At 39.5% G+C, this 26,607-nt stretch overlaps 1 protein-coding gene across 1 annotated transcript in view; it reads right to left on the bottom strand.

Annotated features, from left to right (window-relative positions):
- IMPG1 (interphotoreceptor matrix proteoglycan 1) overlaps positions 1 to 26,607 on the bottom strand; it is an 80,931-nt gene that overhangs the window by 43,392 nt on the left and 10,932 nt on the right. The window contains exons 2-8 of the mRNA XM_043542550.1: positions 22,542 to 22,775; positions 16,684 to 16,850; positions 16,418 to 16,446; positions 11,694 to 11,761; positions 9,448 to 9,542; positions 5,018 to 5,173; positions 1,064 to 1,122 (exon numbers count right to left, since the gene is read on the bottom strand). Of these exons, the coding sequence (XP_043398485.1) occupies positions 1,064 to 1,122; positions 5,018 to 5,173; positions 9,448 to 9,542; positions 11,694 to 11,761; positions 16,418 to 16,446; positions 16,684 to 16,850; positions 22,542 to 22,775 (808 nt within the window). The remainder of the gene's footprint in view (positions 1 to 1,063; positions 1,123 to 5,017; positions 5,174 to 9,447; positions 9,543 to 11,693; positions 11,762 to 16,417; positions 16,447 to 16,683; positions 16,851 to 22,541; positions 22,776 to 26,607) is intronic.

Raw genomic sequence — 26,607 nt, forward strand, 5'->3', positions numbered from 1 at the left:
ACAATTTATTTCCATTCTGTTTTGCCTTTTCTTTTCCAGTAATTCTGCAGAGAGGAAAACTAGGAAGGAGTGAGTAACTCTGTAAGAGTAGGGTATGATGGGAACATCCTTCAAAGCATTAAAAGGTGTTACCCGAAGGAAATTAATCTGGTGGAGGTGCTGATAGAGGAAGGACCTGTATGAACTGCAGGATTCCAGACCTAGGTTGGGAGACCAAGTTCTGGTCTTTGCATTTGATCCCCCCCCCCCAAACATTATTTTGTATTTTTATTAATATTTGTAAATGGGGAGGTAGTGTGTGTGTTTATATTTTCATGCTATGAGCTACAGATTGTTGATGATTGTGAGACAGATGAACTTTAAAACAGCTGCAGATTCTTTATTAATAAGCTACAAGACAGCTTGGAGTAATAGTAAATGTACGTGGAAGTTTAAAAAATCAAGATTGTATTAAAAAAACAAGTGAGACTCTTTGAATAGTGTAGAATGAACCTACTGCAAAAAAAAATCACAGCTTGTATGAATATATCATAAAAGTACCCAGTACAATAAAGCGGCTTACAGCAACTGCCCTGCCTCGTACAGAACACTCTCGAGTAACTGCCTAATTACATTTCCTAATGTAACCTTCCATTGCTGAGCCATTTTTCTGTGAGCTGTAAGGGGCACATGATTAATGCACAAAACAATAGTCTGAAGAGACAGGCATACTCCCAGAACCCTTTTCCTTCCTTAAGTAGTTTGAGATAGGTTAACACAAGGCTGCTGGCAAATAACAAATGGCAGGTGATGTGCATATTGATGGCTCCCTGAAATAGCATTTCTGTTTTCCAGAGGGAATCTGAAACTCTTTTTCCTTCTCTTTTTTTAATAATCTAAAGGTCTCAATCTCATTTGGAAGTATTTGTCTGTGCTATTCTCCATTCTTATTTCAAGGGGTCCCAAAGAGCTAATTTATGTTTACAGCCACATACTTTCTACAACAAAATTGCTTGTAATAGTCCTTTCGTGATGGGGAGGGAATCCTAGCCGTAAATAGAATGAGTCTTGTTTTCTTACTTACCTAAATCCTAACACATGAATTTCTTTGAATCCTGGAAGTTTCTCAAATATCTTTTGCATCTATAGAAAAGCATAAACTCATTAAATCCATGTAAGTTCCGCTGTTAGAGAATAGTGAATAACTGCTGTCAATGGGCACAGTTTGAATGCTTGAAATGTAACATTTAGGATTTCAGAAAATGCTTAGGAAATTGTGCCATTTGTATTTTTATTGATATGTTTTGTTGTTCAACTTAGACATGACTTGGCTTTGTAAATGTCTGTACTACCTGATGAGCAGAAAGCAATATAAAATGCTGCTTTTTCAGTGAGAGTAATTGTGTGAATTAGTGGTAGCCAAGTTCATAATAGAGCAAGTCAAATAGTATTCATTGAACCAAATATTTGATTTATTTTGACGGCTTTTTGTTCATGAATCATTTGCAAACCTGTCCCGTTAGTTGTAAATTATTAATTATTCAAAAGTATTCACTGAATTTAGCAGATTGTGGGTTGTTTGCAAACTGCTTGTGAACTGATCCCTTTGACTGTTTTCTATTCATTGTGTTTGGGTGGTCACACAGTAGACTTTCTGCTCCCTAAACAGATAACTGAAACTCTTTAATGTGAGAACAGGCAATAATGAAGAGAAAATAATGGATAAAAACATGTCTATGATATGCATTTGTCCAGCTGTAGAGGTTTATAAGCATCTTCATTAATACCTGGTGGTCACAAATAATGATCACCACAAATCACAGTGAATTGAATTCATGAATGCCTTAACAAATCTGTGTTTTCTCATTTATGGTAACCTTTACACAATATATTAAATGATATATTGTATGTACTTATATTATGTAAATTGGATAAACTCCTGGTTTAAACACACATTTTCAAAGAACTATCTGATTAACAGCCTGGTTCTGGAAAAGACTGAGGACATCAGCCAGGGTGCTGAACACTCTCATTCAGCTAATGAAGCCCTTTGTAGTGCTGAGTTCCTTGAACTCCCAAGACAATGAACAGCACATTAAGGAATAAGGCCCTAATACCTCAGCACATCATTTACAAGGTACATGAATTAGTGTAACCAATAGGTCTTTTCCATCTCTTCTTAGTATTATTCTGCATAAATCTTGCTGAAATTGCTGTCCTCTTCCTATTCATGGTGGATGGGTCTTGAGCTGATTTTCTTCACCACACCAGTGGCCTTCAAAATGGTACCCTCCATTGAGGTGAAGGGGGAGGTGACTTAAAAGACTCGACCTGAGTATTTAGGTTCTCATATGTTGCCCAGCCTTCCCCTCTTGAGTTTCTCTTGGCTAATTGCTGTGATTTGTCAGTTGCTGCCAGATTTCTTGTTTGCCCCTCGGTTCCCCCAGCGCCATGGTGATGTTATGAAGGATTTTTCTCTCACTCATGAAATGACACAGTCAGTGTATGTTTCTCATCTTCCTCAGAGCACACAGGAGATCTGGCCTAGGATTCTTTGTGAGACTTAATTAATTGTCACAACTTTTTGCAGGTATCCAGTGCAGGTTAAGGAAGGTAGTAGGTGGCCAGTGTGCCATCCTAGTTCCAGAGTTGGCTACATGGCATCTGCCTAGAAGTCTTTCTCTGCATTACTAGAGGAGTGGAGGATTTCATATCTAGTGCAGAAAATGGCACCTCTTATCTAGAACTCATCCCTCACATGAGGAAAGAGCAAGAGAGATCTGGGAACCACCTCAATCTTGATCTTGGATTGTCTTGATGTGGGGGGTGGAGGAGTAGGTGTAGCCTCATCCTAATTGCCATGCAAACATGGAGCCTAATGTAAGGCACTGGACTTGTCCTGCTGGTTACTTGTTAGCAGGGGACTCTTTGCAGTCCTTCCTTGGTTCTGTTTGTGTTATAATCAATAAAATTACAGCACTGCTTTAATCAGATATGTAGTGTCTTATTTCCTGCCTTCTCCAAGCGAAAGTTAGTTTGTCTACATAAACAAACATATGTGAACTTCATTTTCATCCAATTTTATGCAAAGCTGTTAGTGTTCACATTTGTGCCACAAACATCTACAATGACTTGAATTTCTTTTGCTATGTTTTGGGCTATGTTATGAGCTCATGGATGTTTGGGTCCCAACAGTCCCCTCCCTAAAAAGAGCTGAATTAGAATTTGTGGATGAGGTTTCAGAGCTAGTTGAGTTCACACTGCTGGTTCTAACCTGCTTACCCACACTCCACTAATGCACTTCCAGTTCTACCTGGTGATAAGATCACCCTTCGCCTCCTGTGTACTATCTCTGGAGAAAGGCATGCCAGCTGTCCCATATGGTGCTAGCATGTGAACTGTTTTACTGTTCAGTACTGCATGTCAGAAACATAGCTGCATAGCCTTTAAAATGGTAAGATGAAGTTTCACAAAAAGGAGGATACTTTAATAATCAAAATCCATTTTCTCTTGTTTCTTTCTTATGAAAATACTGTAGAAACTCCTAAACAAAGCAACCAAAAGACACAGATATGAGGTAGCCCCAGTATATGTGCTGCAAAGAAAAGTCTGAAAGCAACCTTTACTAATGAGATACACTTAGATATCTTGGGAGAAGCAGCTGCTTATTAGCTCTGTCAATACTCCCTTTGCAGTTTCATTGTGAGTATCTACAATTGATTAAGAATGAGTATAGCTGTGGAGAACTCACAAAGGAACACTGGAGAAACTGGCACTAACTTTTGGTTAATTTTATTAAGCAAGCCTCCTGGAGACCACCTCATCATTATGTGCTAACTATGAAATTGCTAACTGAAGATGCAGTTAGCATTATTAATGATATAAATACATCACTGCTGCTCTAGTTCACAGTAAAATAACTAGAAGAGGCGGTGTGCTTTCAGTCCCTTGGCTGCTTGCTCCCAAAAGTAGTTCAGACAACAGTAGCTAATTTCTCTCAACATCTGTATTAAAGTGCTCATTAGGTTTATTGTGAAAATTAAATTACTACAAAGCACTGTCCATTAATTCCTGATTAGGCCCAAATGACTTTCCTAATGTTGAAGAGGGGCTAATGCTCTGCTGATTGGTTATCTGCAGATATACTACGGAACAGATGCCGGAATTCTTGTTAGACTGATAGATGAACAGATATTTCAAGCAAGAGATGTCTATGCTTGGGGGAAAGTGCAACAGGCAGGGACAATAGGAGTTGTCTGTTTCAAATGAGGGCAGTTCCTATTTATTATTTATATTGCAGTAGCACCTAGAGCCATCAACTAGAGCAGGCCTTTATTGTGCTAGGGGCTGTACAAACATAGATGACGGTCCATGCCCCGAAGACCTTACTATCTAAAAGCTTGGGAAAGACTTTATGCTTTGAAACAAAGTATTCAAGGCTCATGGGCAGATTTTCAGCAGGTGGAAGTTTGTCATAGCCATTGATTCCATGGAACTATGACAATCTACACATAGCTGAAGACCTGCCCCTGTCTGTTTACTATATGGTTGTACATGCTTAGTTCTGGCCAGGGCTCATATGAACGACTGAATGTAAAGAATAATACCAATATGTCATCCTACTACTAATACTATAATACTAATAATTTTGTAATGCTGGGGCATCCACGTTTGTGGCAGGAAAGTAAAACCTTCTGTGGCAGTCTTTTCTTCAACAATTCTTGTTGCACTAATTTGATATTGGCCTGAAGTTTAGGAAGGATTTTGTGTTGATTAAGAGACCGTGAAGTACAGCAGAAACTATTGAATTCTTGTGTTAATGCCCCATGGTAACCTGCAGCAATTCCATGGAAACCTACATTATTGTAAGATATTACTGTTCTTTAATAAGACAGTACTCTGTAATATAGTACTCTGAGAGGTCTCCAATGTATGTGATGCTTTGTTTTTAACATTGTGAATATGATGCAGTTGTTTCTTGTTATAAACAAATGTCATGTACAAGACCCATTCTTTAGCATTGGGTGAACTCTCTTACCTGATGTTGAAATTTTCCCGCTAGTTCCTGGTACTGTGGGGAGTTGGGATCATTCAGCTCTGTTGTGTACTCCTGATTGATGAGAGTGACACTGAACTCTACCATCTGCTCCACCGGGAATTCTGGGACTGTATTAGTGACCTCTGGCTCCAGCCCCTGGGACAAAGAGAGAGGAAATGAGCTTCATGGAGGGAAAATATGAAGACAAAGTAATTTCTTTAAACACTTTAGTACCTTTAATGGGTACAAAGACTTTTTACTCTTGCTACAGAAGAGGTTTCTCAAATATATCTTATCAAAAGGATTTCTAATTATTATTTTTAAATTATTCATTTTGGCACAGAGTTAGCCGATATGTTTACTCCACAAAGTGCTTTCAGGGAGAACAACAGAACAAGAAAGAACAAAAGTAATGTCTGCATCAGAAAGCATGCTATGTTTCTCCTATGAAGCAGGCTCAAAATGGCAGCTGCCTCTAGACTAGGGAAGGGGGCTTACTCCATTTAAAGAAAAAAAAGTCTTAGTATTGGGCCTGATTCTCCCCCCACTTATAAAAGTTTTTGTTCACTGTATCTTCAGGGAGTTACTTCTGGTTTACACCATTGTATGTGATAAGAGAATCAGGCCTTCTGTTACAAAATGAATGGTGTTATAAATTTTTTTTCGAGATCCCAACATCATCAGAGTGCAATATAGATCTGTACCTTCCCTTTTTCGTCTCCCCACTTTTTTGGCAATTTATCTGACATCTGCGTAATGGTCAGATAAAGCTTTTTGTGGAAACAACGTAGGTTTGAACCTTGCTGTGTCTCAGCTTGCCCATGTAGTTACCTTTAGCACTTCATACAAACATTCTGCTTTTGTTTACCACTGTTTAACCTTATTCACAATTAGGTTCAAAGGCATCACTGCCAACTCTTTTGATTTTATTGCAACTCTAGCAATTTTGGGATTTTTTTTTACCTATCTTATGAAAACATGGTGAAAGGCACCTATTTATGAATTTTCCCTCATTCAAAATGTCCACAATCTCCTATAACTGTCAATGGGGCTGAAGCCAGCTAGATGGCTGCCATTTCCCTGAAGGCTATCTGCAAGAAGAAGTGAGGCTGCCCTTAATAAAGATGGCTGCTGCCTTCCACTGTTTTCAGTAAGATTGAAAACATGTCCCCAGGCAAAATGGCTGCCACTTTGTGGTTCGGGGGGCTAGATAGGATACAGGGACAGTGAGGTGCAGCAGACACACTGTGAAGGGTGACTGGGGAGAGTGAGGGGGAGCAGGGCACTGGGAGGAGCAGAAGTTTAGTGGTTGCCGGGGAGACGGGATGGGGGGTTTGAAGAGTAGGAGGCAGGTTGAGCAGGTTGCAGCGGACAGTGATGCAGCGGTGGATGGAGGGGATAGATGGGCAGCATCCTCTGCCTAGGGGTAGTGGTGGGTAAGGGGAGTCCCCTCTGAGCAGCCAGGGGAGGTGGTGTTCCTAACTCTCATGAACTGATCGCAAGTCTTGGGATTTTGGTGCCTGCAGGAGGAGCTGTCGAGATAACATGAGATGCTCCTCCAGTCCTGTGATTTTCTTCAGTGCTGGGCATGTGGGCAGAGCTCTGTGTGAGATCCTTTAGGCTAAGGACACAGACCTGCCCTGCCCCTGAGCCCTGCCTTTAGGTATGGCCCTAGAGCAGAGAGAAGGGCAATGGGAGGCAGTGAAGAGGGGAGTCAGGGAAAAGCTGCTGCGAGGTCCTGAGCCTCAGACCGAGCAGCAGCACTTCCCTTCTTCCACTGCCTTAGGACTTCTCCTTTACTTGGGATCCAGGTAGAGGAAAAGCCCAGGGAGACAGCGAGGCAGGTGAGGGCAGGAGTCAAGAAAGAAATAGGAAGTGAAGGCAGTTCCCCTTTCTTATTGGTGAGGAGAAGGCAAGTGGAGTTTCCATCTGAGCAGCCAGGGAGCGGCATGCATTTTGTGTGCATTAAAAATGGATTTTTCAACCTGAAATTATTATACACACAGTAGAGGAGAGTTTAAAAAGTCAGACAGACTAAAAAACATGGTTTGTAGGGCAAATATCATGATTTTTTGGGGATCTGTCTCATGACTTTTGCTTTCTTTAGAGAATCCAACGCATGCTTTTTGATCTCTTGAGGTTGGCAAAACTGCAGAGGTGCAAATGAGAACAGAATTTGGGCTACTGTTGTTTTTAATTTGTTGTTAGACACTTTAGTACTATGATTTTAAACACAACACTTCATTAACCAGCTAAAGTGCACTGCTCATTGGGGAGGCAGGAGGAGGGAAACCACTTTTGGCCCTTTCAGAAAGAATTTTGAACTTAGCCCATATTTAGTGTTATTTATTCATATATTTTTAAGGCTAGAAGAGTCCTTTATGATCACCTAGTCTGACCTGCATAACACAGGCCATAGAATTTCACCCTGTAATTCCTATATCAAGCCCACTAACTTGTGCCTGAATTGGAGCATTCAGGACAGTGGACTTATGTGCTTTTAAGAACTGCATCCTCAAACTTTAAAGATTTCAAGTAATGGAGAATCCACCATCTCCCTTGGTAAATTGTTCAACTTGTTAATTTACAACTTGGTATTATAGATGTTGCTCCTGGATACCTGTGGAATACAGGAATCTCTAAAGTCAGTGTAAAGATTCCAACCTTCTTCTGTTTCAAATCCTTCTTCAAGACTCCTGTGGTAATCAGTAACACTGACCCATATCAGTACAATTCCATTGCCAAACCAATTGTATTTGAAAATAAATGCTGTAAAAGAGTACAGTCTTCTCTGTTTCCCAGTGGGTTTTCTATTATCTGCCTATTAAAAATGTAAGGAACTTGGAGCAAGGACCATCTCGCCGTCGTCTTTGTCTTGTACAGTATTGAACATATTGTTAATGCTTAAAAAATGTGACCTTTTTTTATACTTCATGGACATTTCAGCCCTTGTGCAAAGCCAAAAATGCTTTTGCCTCATGTATAAGACGATATTACCGGAAGTGTATAAATCAAGAGATATGACCCAAAAGAACTGCAGGCTGATCAACCTTAGTCCCACAGACAGGTGGGTTTTCTTTTTCCACCGTCAACTAGGTTGGCGTTGGGCTACTGGAGAGATTTGTCCCAGAACTGAGCAGCTGGGTTTTGGTAGCTGCCAGGAACAAGCAGAACAAGAGACTTGCTCTATTATGATGGTGACAGAGGAGAAAGAGACAAAAGGAGCACTTTACATACAATCAAGGATAAATAAAACCAAGTGTATGTCTGTGCCAGCATATTCTGCAGTGGCACGGCACGTGCGGTGGTGTTGTGCAATTATTCGTCAAGATGCCTCAGTTTTAGAGTAACATATGCTGTATGCAGTGCATACAAAAGTCTGTGGTTTCAATGGCTTGTCAGAAAGGGAGGTGGATATTCGGTGTCCGTCTACAACAAGTGGAGGACCAAGGATACATAAATTTTTATCACTACTACCGTTGCTCTTGGAAGCAGTTCCATGAGGGGGCTACTACCAAGGACTTGGATGAAGGGAGAATGGAGAGAGAGCCTACAACATGGCAACGTTAATTTATTTTGAAGTGTATTAGGGGCTCTGGATTACTAGAAACAAATGACTTTTGCGCAGCTCTTTCCCCTCCACAGATAATAAAGAGTTGAGGGCCAGATTTTTAAAGGTAGTTAGGTGCCTCACTTTAACAAGGCACCTAACTACCTTTAAAAAAACTGGCCCTAAATGAATTAAAACTTTTTTGTCTGCTTTGCCCCGGTGAATTAAATGTGATTGATAGTAGTGATAGAAAAGAAACAATCAGTTGCAATTTCCCTGACTTCACTGCCTAAGAAGAATGAAAAGCCTATGCAGATGAGTTTTTAAAAGCCAGTCAGTTTTTTTCCAGTGCTGTATAGAGGTATTTCTGTCAGTAACAGGGGACTCTTTGCATCCCTGAACCGCTGAAGCCCTTGGTGCCTGTTTGCTCTGGAGAGCTGTTGGGGAAGATTTCTGTGTCACACTTGGTTGCTAACAAGGTAGAAAGGCCAGATGGAGTGGCGATATTCTTGCCTGTTCCACTGTGCAGTACAGAGCTCAGAGTGTGAATTTTCACTGCTTTTACATAAAACAGTAGGATTACAAAATTGTGTAATTAGGCCTAACATCCTTGATTCAAAGAAAAAGAGGGAGAACTATGCTTCAAAGAATTATAATGTCTGTATATTTTGGACTCTCATGAGCAGGAACCATTATTCATGATTAGCGTATAGAAGAGAGGCTAATAAAACCCTTGAATCTTAATTGAAGTGAATAGAAAATAGCACTAACGGCTGTGAACTGCAGAGATCTACAAACAACATTTATTTATTTATTTATTTGCCATGTTAGTGTAAAGAGAGGTGAATCAATAGTAAATAGGATATTAGACCGTCCTCACCTTCACAGGAGTCTTTGTGTCATTGACAATTTCGTTGCGTAGTGTGCCATTAGGAGCTGATGCATATGGAGGTGGAGATACGTTAGGGGCACCTGCTGGGATTCAAAATAAAAAGGAAGTGAGAAAGGGACATTCATTTGCAAAATGGCAAAAATAAGTCACCTTTCTCTGTTGCTTAGCTACCAACTGACAGAAAATGCACTTCCTAATTTCTTGTGTGTGTGAGTGAGAGAGAGAGAGAGAGAAAGAGAGAGAGAGAGAGGAGAAGCTTGGGCTGTTGAAATGTGATAATGAATTAAGGCATGACTGAAAGTCTTTTTCCTGTGTATAATATATGGCCTTTCATGAATATCATAAAAGTCAGTGGGTTTGCATATGAGTAACTGTAAGCAGAGTTTAACTCTGAGTTTAACTCTGCAAACTTCTAAGCCAGAGAGCTGAAGCTGAGGGCCAAAGAGGGCTTAAGGCAAGGGACAGCGGAGGACTTGGATATATGTATATAATGGCATACAATACACATATTCTGCTAAATGTCCTTACTACATGGTAAATTAATGTGTAGATTTGATTTTACAGTTGCAATCCTTGTTTCTATGACTGTATCACTGGTTGACACTGGCTTTTTAAGAGGAAAGAAGCTAGTGCACCTGTGTCTGGTAAGCTGCCCCCAAATGGCTTAAAAGAGGGCATGTGGGCCCTAGAGGGGAGAGACTGGCAGGTGAGAACTTTCCAGGGACAAGGAAAGTGTAGAAGGTTCCTGCGGGAAGCAGTAGATTGTTCCTGGGGGAGGGCCAAAGGCAGGAGAGCAGTAGAGCGATTTGATGACTAACCTTCCCAAGACAGGGCCAGAGGGCTGAAGGCCAGAAAGCAGCAGAGTTGCATACTAACATGTGTGCCATAGAGTTAAGGCTGAGGGCCAAAGAGAGCTTAAGGCAAGGGAGCAGCGGAGGGACTTTCCTGCTGATGTCTCCTCGCTGCAGAGCTGGAGTTAGGGGAACAGTGGAAGGGCCTGCCTCTTGGTCTGTCTGAGATCTGAGACATTAATAGAACAGGGGAAGTGGTGGATGATGAGGATGAACTGCAAGACGAAAGGCCATTCTGCTGGGAAGAGCAGGCTTGCATTCCAGCTGGAAGGATGGGGGTGGTTGTCCTGGGAGAAGGATAAGAGAAGACCCACAAAGGGCCCATGTGTGACACAAAATGCTGAAGTGTGATGTGTGTGTGTGTGTGGTGGGGGAGGGGGAGAGGGTGTCAAAGGACAACATGTGGTGGTATTTTATGGACTACATGCACTGGGGGTGATAAATGGACTATGTTTTGGGTCTTTTGTGATGGACTATTTTCTACAATTTTTGGAGCAGGGGTGTTATTGAGGCAGAGAGAGCCTGGTGTGGAGTTACTGGTCTTCTGAAGGAGGGAAACTGAGGCAGCACACCTGTTCTGCTGCAGTGTGTTGCTGGAGGGTGCTCCATATGGCAGACTAATATCTTTCACTAGTAGTCAATTTAAAGTAATAAGAGGCTTTGGGAAAAAAACTTGAATTTTCCATTGGAAGCAAATAAATTTGTAATATTAGAAACACCTTGGTTAAAGTCCGTTTTAAGAAGTTTCTATAATACACAAATCAATAAAGAAAATATAATGATTGACCATTTACTTCACTAAGCTGCTAATATTTACAGTTTTTAATTTCAATATTTTACCATTTAAAAAAAAACTACTTTTCAAAGCTTGAAACACATTGCACCTGCTAACATTCTTTCTTGCCACACCTTTTAAATAAAAGCTTGAATTAATATGCTGATTAATATGACTTTCTGGCTAGCCACTTGAAAATAAAGAATTGTATTGGTATATCCTAGTCTGCTAATTTTGGCTAACAAAATGCAACAGCTCAAACTCCAAACATTGTTTTATAAGTGAAACCAAAATGAACACTGTGACATCTTATTGGCTGCAAATCAAACTAGAAAAGGTGAAGTTTATGAAAGTGCACCCTTGGAATGGAAAATAATGCAAGAAACCAAGTTAGAGTCATGGTTTTTTTTGTCTGAATGTCCAGGTACACTACACAGAAATCCTAATGTTCTCGGTATAGATGATTTTGCTAAAACACTTTTTTTTTTGGTTGTACCTAACTGAACATTTTTTACTTTTGTTGCAGTCACCAAATTACAGCCTTCTAAATTCTAACCGTAATTGTTTCTTCCAATTTTGTGCTAATGGACAAGCAGTTTCAATTTTACCTGTAGAAAGGGAAGAAATGTCCTCAAGCTTTTTGCCACCTGTCTTCTCTGTAGATATTTCATCTTTCCTATTAATCAAGACAGAAAGGAATGATTTAATGGCCAGCATGAATGCGGTGTCATTATCAGCAGGAATATAATGAAATTTTGGCTTCTACATTAAATGCAGTTTTAAACAAAGGAAGTTATTTTTAATGTAATATTTTGATTACATTACATTTAATTACATTCTAAACAAGGCAGTGGAGCAATCAATTGCTTTTTTATTTGGGAATTTTAGAACTTATATTTATGTCCTTTTTCCAGCATAACATTCCTCCTTTCACTAAGAAACTATTATGTGATATATGCATACACCATGTAGTTGTATGAATACCACACCTAACATGAGCTTGCTTGTGAAATTTCATTAATTCTATGAATAATCATAAAGAGAGTGGGCCCTTTAAAATGCGATAATAGCATATAGTCAGATTATACATACAATAGCTGTTTCGGGCCTGTTTCTTTGCTGACTGAAGTCAGTGAAAGTTTTGCCTTTGACTTAAGTCAGAATTGGATTGGGCCCCAAGTCAATAACTCTCTGTGTGTGAATATTTTCTAAACCAAATATTTTCTCCCTTGCTAGTCATGACATGAAGCATGGTCTGAGCATCTCTTTAGAATTCTCATCTTGGAGCCATTGGACTCTGACTATACAATACCTCTTATATTTTTCCTGGCTAATTAAGGGGGGGGGGGGGGAATAGTGAGAATCAGTTGTCAGACCACCGGCAGCCAGATGGCTGTCATTGATCCCCTTTAAACTCGTAATGGTCTGGTCTTAAACCAGATCCCGAGATCAAAACCTTCCTGAATTATAGGAAAGTTTGGATTCAGATCTGGATCCAGACATCATAGGCCTGTCTACGATAGGCCTAAAACCGGATACCCCAGAACTTTGAGAAAGTTTAGATTCAAATCCAGATCTGAACTTTGCAGCTCTGGCCCCATCTTCTCTTCAAACACAGGAATGGCACCTCGATAGCGCACCAGATCTGTGCATGACCAGAGTTTAAGAGCACAAAGTCCTGACTTAATCTAGCTCTGCCAGCTGGCTGCCTGAATTATATCTATTACTTTTTACCAGTGGTCTATCTTACATTATTGGTATTTCAAATAATTTCTGGTGACAGGGAGGCTGTTTTTTGTACTACCAAACTGGACGTCTGAATTCAATAGAAGTCTCTTTCCCCAAGCTAGCCAAGATTACACTGGAAAGAGGAGGAAATGCCTCACATATGCTTTGAATTGCTGGTACTCTTTTAACTAAAAAAGAAGTATGACATTCTATGCTAGCAATATGTCCAATCTCCCTTGGCTGGAAGGATGGTGGCTGTGATGTCACGTGACAACACTAGTGAATACACCAAATTGAGGGAAAATAGCTTTTACGGAGGAAATGCCTATGAGTGGAGTGTTCTGGTGAAAATTGATCTGAGTGAGAGAAAATACATTGCATATGCAAAGTATTTTGTTCATGATGACAACACTAAGCTCTTAGCATATGTAGCCAAGGCAGGTCATGCTGCACACGCACAAATAGCTAACTTAATAACTTAGTTATACCATGAAAAAATTAGAGGAGGTGGACAGTAGATCCTTTGCCTCATTCTCTGAATATCGTGTGTGGTGGGAACTGAATATAATACCATGTTTTTTTCTAGAAACTTAGATATGTATGTGTAGCATATTTTAGCACTGAGTACGAATCTGTGCTTGGCAGAGTTCATAAAAGGTACATGAAATCATTCCTCCAAACAGTTCAGTAGTAAAGAATAAGTTTAATAGCATAGAGCCACGGCCACCTACATTTTCAGCTAAAATTGCTCAGCTGAAATACAAATAACTTCATTGTTATCTGCCTCATCCTCTGAACTGCACATAAGGAAAGTTGTGCTGTGCATGCGAGCATTGGAAATTAGCTTAATAATTAGCCACTTCAGCCCATGTATACTGAGTGGCTGCTGACATTTGCACTGACGTGAATGGGAATTTAATCAGGCCTTGCATTATTAAACTACATACCTAAGAAAGCAGAAAACTCAGAATAGTTAAATCAAAATTACTAAGGACATTGTGACAATGATAACAATATTTGAAAACAATGAAAAAATATTACAAGTTGCCACACATGATTATCTACTTGTACAAACAATTGTATGAAATTATATTATAGTAATTCAACAACCAGATAATTACATGATTAAGACTGTACCATAATATTTACGTACAAGGGGGCAGAATTAAGCATGCAACTTTAATTTTGTCATTTTCAGCCTTTTGAGGGTTTTACCCTGTAGTCCTGATGTTCTCTTAACGTAGGACCTGAACTTCTATTTTGTTACACTGGTTTTATGTGAGTGTATTCCATTAACTTTAATAGAATTTCAGTGGATTAAAACTGTTATAGAATTGTACCTAGAGTTTTTCAATATGAATAAATATTATAAATAAATAAATTATACACAATAGCAGTGATATGCCTGAAATTGACGTATAAATTTCTCAGTTTCTACTGAGGAGTTTTAAGCAAGGTTCAACCCTTTCCTCATTTCTCTACATGTTTCTTTAGTTTTCATGCACCATACATAATTTTCTAGGAGTTTATCCCATTGAATTTTAGTGATGGTCTGTTGTCTGCCAAGCATCTACCATTACATCTCTTAGATAGGACTGTAATAATCTACCTACTTATTTTTAAGCTGCATGGAAAGAAGCTGGGTGGGGGTTATCTTTTCAGCTAATATATCATATATATTGCATAATACATCTTCTTTCTGTGGCTTCTAGTGAACTATGAACAATTTTTGTATCCTGGCAGAAAGAGCTTCAACTCACTATAGCATTCAAAACAATAATTTAAATTGCTTCTTAATCAAACTAAAAAAAATCACGATAGGAATAAATCTTATCTTATTGAAACATGCCATTTCTTTTACATACACACACACACACACAATAAAGGTATCTCTACTAAAATGTATACCCTTCATAAAGAAAATGCACACAAGGACTAAAATCTTGGCTTCACTTGAAGTCAATAAGAATTTTGCCATTGACTTCAATGTGACCAGGATTTCACCCAAGGCATGTTCATATGTACACAGCACATACATGGTCCGTATAGCTACACAGAGATAGCAAAATAACATTAGTGAAAAATTAAACAGTTGAACAGTTAAAATCACAACAATTTTTTGCAAAGCTTAAGATTCCAACAGCAATGTGAACTCACCAGCTATGTACATCTTATATATTTTATGCAATATATTTTTATGACAACAAATAATATATTAAGCTACACATGAACTCAGAAAAATAGAAATGGAAAAAAGTTACATATATCCAACATAACTGAGTTACTGTTGCTATGTTAGAATCTTAAGTTTTGCATATCCTGGTTCGTATTTAAAAGGCAATGACTGCATAATTTCAACATCATGTTAAAGGGAGAACCTTAATTTAAAAATATTACTTCTGTGGCTACAAGTGACATGATAAGGATACAATCATTTTAAAGTGATTCAAGAAGAAACATTTTTCAGTTTGTTTTCTGTTGCATTTGACTGCACTTTTCATATTGTAAGTTAATTAATCATTGCCATCATGTTGTTTGTCTGTATCTTTCACATAGCAATAGGAAGAGAAAAACTTTTTAAAAATAGGAAAATTTGATTATTGAGAATCTCTAAGATTGGCAGGGGGATTTGAGTAGGTTATCATAGGAAATTGCTTGTCAGTTTCAAAAAGTAAATTTACTTTAAGTCGACGGTGTTCCTTTAACATAGTTTTTACATTTTAATTTGTGTGTGTGGGGGGGTGGTTAATTAAAAAGGAAAGGATCAAAGCAAACACTTGCGCTTAATAAAACTGGTCTGCAGATGGTCCCAAGTGGTGACCCATTTAACTGAGATGATTGGGATGGGGTTGGGCTAAGTTTCTCCAACTGCTATATTTAGGGCTTGTCTATGATTAGGAATTTACCAAAATAGCTATTCTAGAAGTGGATTAAGTTAAATCTGAAAAAGGCACTATTATTCTGAAATAGCTCTTTCCGTACATTTCCCAGTGTAGACAAGCCCTTAAAGCCTATGTAGAGACAATTTTCTACATGGTAGGATTTACAGGATAGCTGAACATCAGTTAACACTGAGATAAGCATATTTTCATTATGGGGATGTTTAATTTTTTAAATTAAAGCACAGGATTTGCACTTTCTTGTAGAATGCAGCAAAAGTGATTAGAACCCCTACAATCAAGTCATGGAATGGCTGACTTTTTCCCACACCAAAGATTTCTCCTTTTCTCTGTCTTCTTTTTATTTAACTTTCAGGTTTTGCAGAGAATTTTGGGGTATGTATGTGTGTTAGTCCTACTCTCTCATGACACCTATTCTAGCAGAGGCTTTGGCCTCATCTGAACCTCATGGTCACACTAAGCAAGGAGAATTTTTCGTGATGTTGCAAAGGAAACAGGTATTAGCTAAGACTTTTGCACAGCCTTAATTATATGGGGCTCTATTATTGTACAAAACACACAGCTGTCTCACATATACTACACACAGTGCACACCGGGGTTCTGTACATGCACGCACTCTCTCACACCCACATACATCTGCACATACCTTTTTCAAAAAAGGCAGTAGCATCAACTGGCGAGTACTCTACTTTTGCTTTACTTACCTTTCCTGGAAGGGTCTATGTTTTACTCGCTGCAAAAAGATTAAAAAAAAAGTTTTTACCAGTGGGTGTATTCAGTCAAACACGAGAAGCCTGTTAGTCCTTCTGTTTACTTTATTGTTAACACCACTTTTTTTTCACCCAGTGAATGTTGATTTTTTGCAGTGCACCCTCCCTTGTCTATGTTAGTCCTTACCCTTATGCATGACATTTAAGGGGTGGAATCTGGGAAATCTTCACATTTCTAAAGAAAGTTCAGTCGTTCTTACCCGTTGGATTATCTCCAGATGTTCCTGGGAGTTGCTGAAGTTTTTGCCAATGTCAAATATGCAGAAGGTTTCTCGCTGGCAGGCATTGACCCAGTTCTGATATTCATTTGTATCAGGAATCCGATCCAGAAAGATCCGAAAGGCTTCCCATACAGCTTCCTGGCAGACTGAAGAAGCAGAGCAGGGTCAGGGATGTATGTACTAAACCATACAAAAAACTTCCAGGCCAACTTCCACATACTCTTAAAGCAAGAGCTAATTTTCTGTTGCATTTCGGATTTTTTGTTTTCATTCCATGAATTTAACAGAAGATATATTTTTTTACAGTTTTCCTGTTTATCTGAGTTGACATTTATTTGTCTTCACACTGAAGGACCGAGCCTCTGAGTGCTAGCAAGCACTTTCTTGCTACAACATGTATGCCTTGTATGAACAATGAAAGAAAATAGAAGTAAGGAAACATGTTAACAATGGCCAAACCATAAATTCACAAGTGGCCTTGTAAAATACATGTAGTTAGTAAATAAAGAAATAGTAAGAAGAGTACTGTGTGATAAGCTTGCAGCTGCAGCTTTGCTTATTAATATATTTTGCAGCCCGTGGATGGTTCAAGCTCTGTACAGGGATTGGTTACAAAAATTAGTAAAAAGAAAAGGAGTACTTGTGGCACCTTAGCGACATTATGTCAGGGCAAACCTGATGGCTGAACTTTGTGACTTTGTCCTCACCCATAATTATTTCACATTTGGGGACAATGTATACCTTCAAATCAGCAGCACTGCTATGGGTACCCGCATGGCTCCACAGTATGCCAACATTTTTATGGCTGACTTAGAATCATAGAATATCCGGGTTGGAAGGGACCTCAGGAGGTCATCTAGTCCAACCCCCTGCTCAAAGCAGGACCAATCCCCAATTAAATCATCCCAGCCAGGGCTTTGTCAAGCCTGACCTTAAAAACTTCTAAGGAAGAAGATTCTACCACTTCCCTAGGTAACGCATTCCACTGTTTCACCACCCTCCTAGTGAAAGAGTTTTTCCTAATATCCAACCTAAACCTCCCCCACTGCAACTTGAGACCATTACTCCTTGTCCTGTCCTCTTCTACTATTGAGAATAGTCTAGAACCATCCTCTCTGGAACCACCTCTCAGGTAGTTGAAAGCAGCTATCAAATCCCCCCTCATTCTTTCTCTTCTGCAGACTAAGAACAATGCTTCCTCAGTTCTCGTTCCCTAATGCCCCTACTCTACTTGCGCTACATTGATGACATCTTCATCATCTGGACCCATGGAAAAGAAGCCCTTGAGGAATTCCACCATGATTTCAACAGTCTCCATCCCACCATCAACCTCAGCCTGGACCAGTCCACACAAGAGATCCACTTCCTGAACACTACGGTGCTAATAAGCGATGGTCACATAAACACTACCGTATACCGGAAACCTACTGACCGCTATTCCTACCTACATGCCTCCAGCTTTCATCCAGACCACACCACATGATCCATTGTCTACAGCCAAGCTCTACAATACAATCACATTTGCTTCAACCCCTCAGACAGAGACAAACACCTACAAGATCTCTATCAAGCGTTCTTACAACTACAGTACCCACCTGCTGAAGTGAAGAAACAGATTGACAGAGCCAGAAGAGTACCAGTTCCCCGCAGCACCTCCACCCCCGCCAGTTCCCGGCCAATGGGAGCTTCGGGGGAGGTACCTGGAGGAGCTGTAGCTCATGAAAGCTTATGCTCAAATAAATTTGTTAGTCTCTAAGGTGCCACAAGTACTCCTTTTCTTTTTGCGGATACAGACTAACACGGCTGCTACTCTGAAACCAAAAATTAGTAAGGCAGTTATAAAGCGTGATACAATGTAAAATGTAATGCGCATGCACTAGTGTGTTTTAGAATAGGTATATAATCTGATTTATTATTATGTGCTTTGGAGATGTGGTAAACTGCTATACCCAACCAGCTGCATTTGAGCTTAATCACCTCCATGTAGTGTTGCTGTATGCCAATAAAAAAAAATACAAACTCAGTGACGAGTCCAGATTTGAGCTAATTTCTCGGGAAGCAAGTGGAAGAGGTTGTGGAGAAAAATTCCAGCCCAACGCAGTGTATCATGTTCAACTGTGGTGTAACTCCATTGACTTCACTGCAATTACCCCACGGATGAATTTGTTAAGTAACAACTCCACGGTGATGAATCACCAAATTATATGCCAAGCTGCAGCAAGCAGGAAAGAGATGGGTATCTCCATTGCGGAACAACCACTGCTGTTCTGTATCATTTGGGAAAATAAAAGTGAGCACAAGAAGAAAAAAAAAATGGTGATGGAGATTTCAGAAGCAGAGCTCAGTAGGCTAAAAATCACATGGCACTAAGGAATGGCTCTGACAGCAGCTCTACTTAATGGATTCTCTTAGCTGTCTCCAGCAATTAATGATATGGTGTGAGGTCTCTCTCCCTCCCCACCCTGCCAACCTGATGTTCAGCAGAAGACATGCATCTATCTATATAGACTATTTACTCTCTCCTTATACAAGAAAGCCATGAAATTTAACTGTAATATTTTATAAAGTAGTTTATATTTGGGGCTGGCCCCATACATTTTTATTTATTTGCTAGTATCCACAAGTGTGCTATGCACTTCACAAGCAACATATAGAAGTAAGGTCCTTGCCCCAAGGAGCTTGCATATTAAATGGTGGACAAGTGAGGAGCATAACATGCAGCAGGGAGAGAGGAGGAAGCAGATGGGTTATACTAAGAAGACAGCAAGCTTTCTCAGACATACATTCTATTGGTTTAATTTTTTTTATGAATCTGGGCATGACTTTTGTAGGCAATGCTGCAGAAGTGAGTTTTTAGAGATGATTTGAATGAGCCGAGGGTGGAGGTCTGGTGAAAAGATTTTGGAAGTTCCCCAAACACAGAAGAAGATAAGGAACATATAAGTGTGTGATTCAGCAGAGCCCCATTCTGTTAGCACTTCTACCCAGCAAACACCTACAACTTTTGATTGTACTCTTCTACCTTGTAAGATGAAGTTGGGAGCCCAACTGTTCATGGATCCACAAACATAATCACCTAATCCACACCCCTATTAGTGCTTGGCACCCCAACTCCGTTGATAAGTGCCTCAATCCCTGCGCAGATGCCAACCCCTCCTCTTGCCCAGAATGTTCTGCATGGGTTACAGAGATCAGGCATTTCTCACTTTGCAAAGTGTCCCGTTAAACTTACAACTGATTCTGGTAATACATACTCTGGTCTGAGAGAATCTATCTTTGTTATGTTTCAGAGTAGCAGCATGTTAGTCTGTATCCTTAAAAAGAAAAGGAGGACTTGTGGCAGCTTAGCGACTAACAAATTTATTTGAGCATAAGCTTTCGTGAGCTACAGCTCACTTCATCAGATGCATGCAGTGGAAAATACAGTGGGGAGATTTTATATACACACACAGAGAACACCCATTGTTTCATGTTTTCTGTGTATATCTATCTATCTTCCAACTGTATTTTCCACTGCATGCATCTGATGAAGTGGGTTTTAGCCCATGAAAGCTTATGCTCAAATAAATTTGCTAGTCTCTAAGGTGCCACAAGTACTCCTGTTCTTTTTATCTTTGTTATGTGACTGATGTGGCAATTAATATTTAAAGGATCACATATCTTAAACACTATATATCATCTCTAATGTTGCTTGAAATACAAAATGGTTCTGAGATTTATGAACACCGTGGCTATTGCACTGTCATTTTTCTTTCTCTGAACTTCCTCCCTCCCTGTTTTGGGATGATTGCTTCATTCATTATCTGTTGGATGAGTCCATTGTTCATTACTTTCAGTGTCATCAAATCCAGCTAAATATTTGGCTTTGTGAAAAGATGGTGCTCACACAGAATGAAAGCTCAGACTACTTAAAATGTATATTTCAAGCCTGAGCCCTTCAGAGGAAAAGGAATTCAAACATTTTCAAAATGTAGCATACTTTTAGCACGGAACTTCTCAGCAATTTCAAAGCTGTATCTTTCAGCAGTTCCAGATCTATTTTTGAATCTTTTATAACTGTAAGATGGAGATTTCACTTTTAATATCTGATAATTTCAGTAACTGCAGGTGAAAATTGCCTACAGTATCTAAAACCTCAGGGTCTCTAAAATTAATAGTCAGTGACAAAAATGGCTATTCTCAAAGCTAGTGTAGGTATGCACTGTGCAAACATGCTTGCACTGCTGTGCCAATACACCTCAATAATAAGTTGTGAAACATCTGCCCTCCCAGCGCTGAGCCTGTCCTCTGACTAGAGATAGTCACATTAACAGTGAATAATTTACCTAATTAAGTTAGTCCTTTTTTCTGTCCATGAATTGCCATTGTTCAGGTTGTCCTTTTGACTGATTGGTTCCTTATTTGCAATCATTTAGAGCTATGTTCTGCCACATTATAGTTGGATGGAATAGTACCGTTTTTTTGTAATCAGCATCTGCTGAGTAATGTATTACTTAGTGAGAGTTAGGGGGGGCAGAATCTGGCCCTCAATGAGTAGCTTACTAATGAGCATTCATTATTTACTATTCACACGATGTGGTTGGTCCCTTAAGTCACACCTGGTAGTTCCTGTGCTCCTTCACTGGAGGACATGCATTTTCTAAAGAGGAATCCTTTTTTTTCTATTGGCAGATTATTTGTAAACCTCTCTCTCTCTCTCTCTCTTTATTTTTACTGTGTGTTTCAAAGACCATGGAGCTGGATGGGAATCTTTCCATTTACTTCAATGAGCTTTGGATCAGGCTCTTGGTGTGTTCATTCTGTTACCTGGATAAATGCTCAATATGAACTAAGCTAAAACCACTCAACCCAGTTTAATTTGTAACCTACAACAAAGTACATTTGGGATTAAGATTTCAACCAAGGTCTTCAACCAAGTGGTGGCTGTGTTATTTGCACATGCACAGTTCTGCTCCAGCAGGAAAATAGTGCTTACAAGTCACTTGCATCTATTTAGCTAGAAAATACATAAAAGGCAGAATGGCTATTTAGAGTGACAAAATGTTTTTAAAAACTGTAAATTCTCCAGGGCAGAGATTGTGTCTAGTTCTGTGTTTGGAGAGTGCCTAGAACATTTTGAACACTATCACAATCTAATCAACAATAACACACAATGGAACCCAGTTTTTCTGATCTACCTGGGACTCGGACCAGATCGGATATTCAAACATTTGGATAATGAGGAGAATTGGCAAAGACCTTTCCATCCCTTATTTTGACAGCCAGAGTCCCACCCACCCTGGGCTGACTGCTCTAGCCCCACCGCTGTCAGCCTTGGGTGACTGGTGGTTTGGTTAATGCAAAGAGCTAGATAATGGAGGCTCAGATAAACGGGATTCTACTGTAGTTTAAGTGCTTGTTTACGACCAGACTAGTATTTCTAGAGTTTGTGCTGTGCTGGAGGGAGTGAGGAGAGGAGCATTTGTGAGCAGCAGTGGAAGGAGGCATTAAACCTGTGGCATCTGCTACATCTTTTTAAAAGGTGGCCTTTTCCCACCGGTTAGTGCACCCATTATTTGGTTTTTATCATCAGCTAAACAAGAACACATTGTAACTTCCTTGGAGATTGTGATAGCAACTTAGTATCTCTTGTTTGCATCACTCATGATTGCTCATACCTTGTGCCACCACTGTACTGTGATGTACCTGCAACTGTTCCCCAGTCTCACAAAAGAGTAAGTGCCAAATTTTCTGCCCAGTACTAGAGAACAACAGAGTGACAAAGGGCTATTGTTGGGTTTCTTAAATTAAAGGAAAGATTCACAAGAAGAGAATATGTGGTGCAATCATCCTCTCACCTCTTAACCGATAATAAGCTTGATGGCTGGCTAAAACCTGCTTCACTGATTCTTGTGGACAGACTTTCACACCAGTTGGGAAAATAGATGACCTCTTTGTTCGATGTTTTGCCATATCAAATATCCTCCTGATAGTTGACACTCTGGACCTCTTCGTTGTTCTTTCTGTTTTGTCTGACCCTGAGTCATCTGCAAGCTGTTTGGCTTCATTACGATTTATTTTATTAGGGATTTCTGCAAGGGGTAAAATAATAGAAAGAGACATGAATGAATAAATAAACACACAGTATGTGGGCTGTCTGTATGTACTATAGGTTTTGGTCTATTTTCAATACGTTATCTTAAACACCAAACACTAGGGTTCTCAATTACCTACATTACTCTGAACAGGTCAACAAACAGGCTGATATACTGTGCTGATATGGGTATGGACTTGTGATCCGACCATAGAACTGGGAGTCAGGATATCTGATTTCTGTTCTCCACTCTGACTAGCTCATTGTGTGACCTTGAGAACACTAAAGGTAAAATTTTCTAAAGCACCTAAGGTCCAGATCCACAAAGGTATTTAGGGGCCTAATTCAATGGGAGTTAGGTGCCTGAATAGCTTTGAGGATCTGGGCCCAAGTGACTTAGCAGCCTAAGTCCCATTTCAAAAAGTGATGTAGGCATGTAGGGCCATATTTTTAAAGGTATTTAGGTGCCTAAAGATTCATATAGGTGGCTAGTGGGATTTTCAAAAGTGCCTAACTGATTAGGTGCCAATTCACCTTGATTTAAGTGACTAGTTATTTTGAAAATCCCAGTAGGCACCTGTAGGCACCTAAATACCTTTAAAATCTAGCCTTTGGGAACCTCAGTTTCATTGAAAGTCACTTCAGGTGCTTTTGCAAATTTAACCCTTAATCTCTGTGTGCCTTAATTTTCTCATGAGAAAAATGAGGATGGACATTGCTTGCTGTACTTAAATAAGGTTTCATAATCATTTAGATCCTTGGATGGAAGGCACTACAGAGGTGATAAGAACCTTTGTAGTGAATAGTAGATGTTAGCATAAAGTCATATCCTTAGTTACTCAGCGTTGTCTTATGGAGAATAATATCTATAAGGAATGGTAGTGCTTCCAGGGTGACAAAATATGCTCAACTTATCCGCAGGTTAGCAAATACCTCTATATTCTGAATGACACACAGTTCTTCAGGACACATTTGTCCCATTTCTACATTATACCCAACACGTTATCATACAACACAGCAGTTCAAGTTTGATTTTAAAAAGTTTAACAGAGTAAAAATAAGGTCTAATCTATAAACTTTAGTGAGCTGACAAAGTAGCCTTTTGATGAAGATAATGAAGAAGCCCTTGGGTGAAGCAATTGATGTATTTTAGATTCAGTTCTTTAATGCTGCATAAATTATAATGTTGATGTTAAAATGCACTTTTAAGGATACTTTTGATGCATTTTCATAGGCCTGATATATTCTTTAGTCATAAATTTAAAAAAAATAAATTGTTAGTTGAAAGAACTGCTGTGAAAAGGAAGGGATGAATTCTGTAGATAACTGGAAAAAATGTTGAGGCAGAAAATAAGAGGGTGACATAATGTGCATGTAGCCTAGATGCTGATGAATTGGCTGCAAACAACAAATGCATTTGGAAAATGTTCAAACTTTCTAAGTGGAGGAGAAAGTGATAAACCAAGACACCACATTTACAAGAAAATAAGATTATTGGAAAATTAAGAGTAAAACAAAGCAAATCTGTTTTCCTGTGAATTTGAACAAATTGCCTAAAACAAATAGTACAAAATTAGGCAGGGTATTGGAACAATTTTTATAGTGAGGGTACTCATGATGGAAACCATGTAGTTGGTGTTTAATACTATTTCAAGACAGGAGGTGTGGCAGCACCCCACCAGTACCTTCCAGCACCACTGAAATTATGTCAGTTGTTTTTAGACAGATAAAAATAAAATAAGGATGATAACATCACTTCGACAATTTGGAACTCAGTGAATTACAGTCTTGCAGAAAATATGAGGTGGAAATGGGTAGGAAATGAGAAGCAGAAATACTGGACGTGGCAAAAAGGGATGGAAAATCTGGAGATGGAAGAGGCTTTCCTCATGTACATGGCTATTGTTGGTGAAAATGAGGATACAGTAATGTAACATTTGTCATATCAAATCACTGCAGTTCACTTATCATGTAAATATTTGTATCAATGTGTTGTTGACATGTGCCAAAGCAAATGAGCAAAAAGATGGAAAATATTCTGAAGAAATGAAAGGGGTAAGACAGAAAGGGATAGACTGGTGCTTCTGATATATTTTACCTGTCCTTGGACTCACCGCAGCTTATGAATGAATTAATGTTTCCACATTCAGGGAGCAAACCAATAATACACAGTTATATTTTTAATGGTGCCCAGTTATGATTGATGAAGGTGAGACAGCATGAAAGGATTTTGCTCCATGCAAATGTTGCCAAGGGCTACCAGAAACCATAATGGGCCAAATACTGATACATCCTAGGCACCACCTGTGGCAGTAACAGCAGTGGAAATCTCATGCAGGAAGATTCCACCCCAGTAAGATCTCCAAGGCAGGTCTGTGCAAGCTCCTCTGCAAGGATGAGATATGCTGGGTGAGGCCAAAAGCCCACACAGAGGGGAGAGCAGGAGGCTATGTTTTCTGCTCCACCCCACATGCTGTATTTGTGGTTCTGGCCCAGATGCTCAGGCCATCTGACCAGTTGGGATGAAGGATTTTGTCACTAAGCCCATGATAGCTTTTGTATGAAGCAAAGACCTTCCACGAAGGATTTGCTTCTTCCCCAGGATTTGACCCTGTGGCATTAGCTTGAATTAAGAACCATTCTATTTACAAGACTATTATGATGGAGAATCTCCTTTCAAAGCTGGAATAGTGACTGCAGCTCCTCTGTGCCACCTATGCTAAGATTGGGATTTAGGCTGCTGTCCTTACATTGTACTTACATGTACTCACCCTCCTGACCCACCTCCAATAGCCCATGCTCTACTTGCCTATTCAGGGCAGGAGTAATCTTTCTCTGCTATAGCCACCCCAGCCACAATCTCCCCCTTCCACACACAGGGGCACTGTGGGACCTGAATGGGACAGAGGGTTTTGCATGGGCTGTGCATAAATGGATGAATTTCACCTTATTTGCATCTTATAGGTGACCCTATTCCTTTTTGTACACATGACTCCTACTATATGAACTTGTGAGCTCACTCTCTTGTCAAACCTCTATAAAACTTGACTTAGAAAACCCACTGTCTCTTCATAATGTTTCCCAGAATTTTACTGAATGCCAATTGAAGAGCAAACTCTCTGTGGATAAAAATGCTTGTTTTAGACCCCTGTTCTCCCTCTGCTTTAGTGGAAACTGTCAATTATAGACCTGAGAAATTTTCATCAAAGGGCACAAGCATCTAAATGGCTTAAACATTTTACATGCTTGAATATGTGTCATTGGATTATGCAGCTTGTTTTTGTGTGCATCTTTATCTCCTTCTGTTGAATAAAAATATACACTTATACATAACAAGTCCTTTGCCAGGTGGTGATGTGCCTATAAGCTGTAGTCTACCCTGTCTCTTTCTCCCCCCAGCCCCCTTTATATCTAAGTACACTCAGATCATCCCAATTTTATATTGTATATTTATTAAGCCCAGTACCCAGAACACTTTTTGAAGAAACCACGTCCCAAGGAATCCCAGGAATATGGGAATTTATTTTAATTTAAAGCAAAGCATTTTTGCGGGAAGGATATTTTTCACTGTTGTGTGTATACATAAGACGCTTGCCCTACACAATGCTTTTGCCCTTTTGTTTAGACCTGTTAATTGGCAAAGGCATTTGTACCAGTTTTACCTTCAGGAGATGTATGGAAGATGGTTTTTATTTTGTCATGATAATTCTAGTTCAGGAAAGCAGACATCGGCCGCAGTATGGTGACTTTTTAATAATAAACTTTAAGTGTTTATGTAATGCTTTACAAATGTTTAACTAATCCTCACTAACTACCCTATGAAGGAGGTG

The sequence above is a fragment of the Chelonia mydas genome, chromosome 3 (genome assembly GCF_015237465.2).
Source record: "Chelonia mydas isolate rCheMyd1 chromosome 3, rCheMyd1.pri.v2, whole genome shotgun sequence".
Classification (NCBI taxonomy): Eukaryota; Metazoa; Chordata; order Testudines; family Cheloniidae; genus Chelonia; species Chelonia mydas.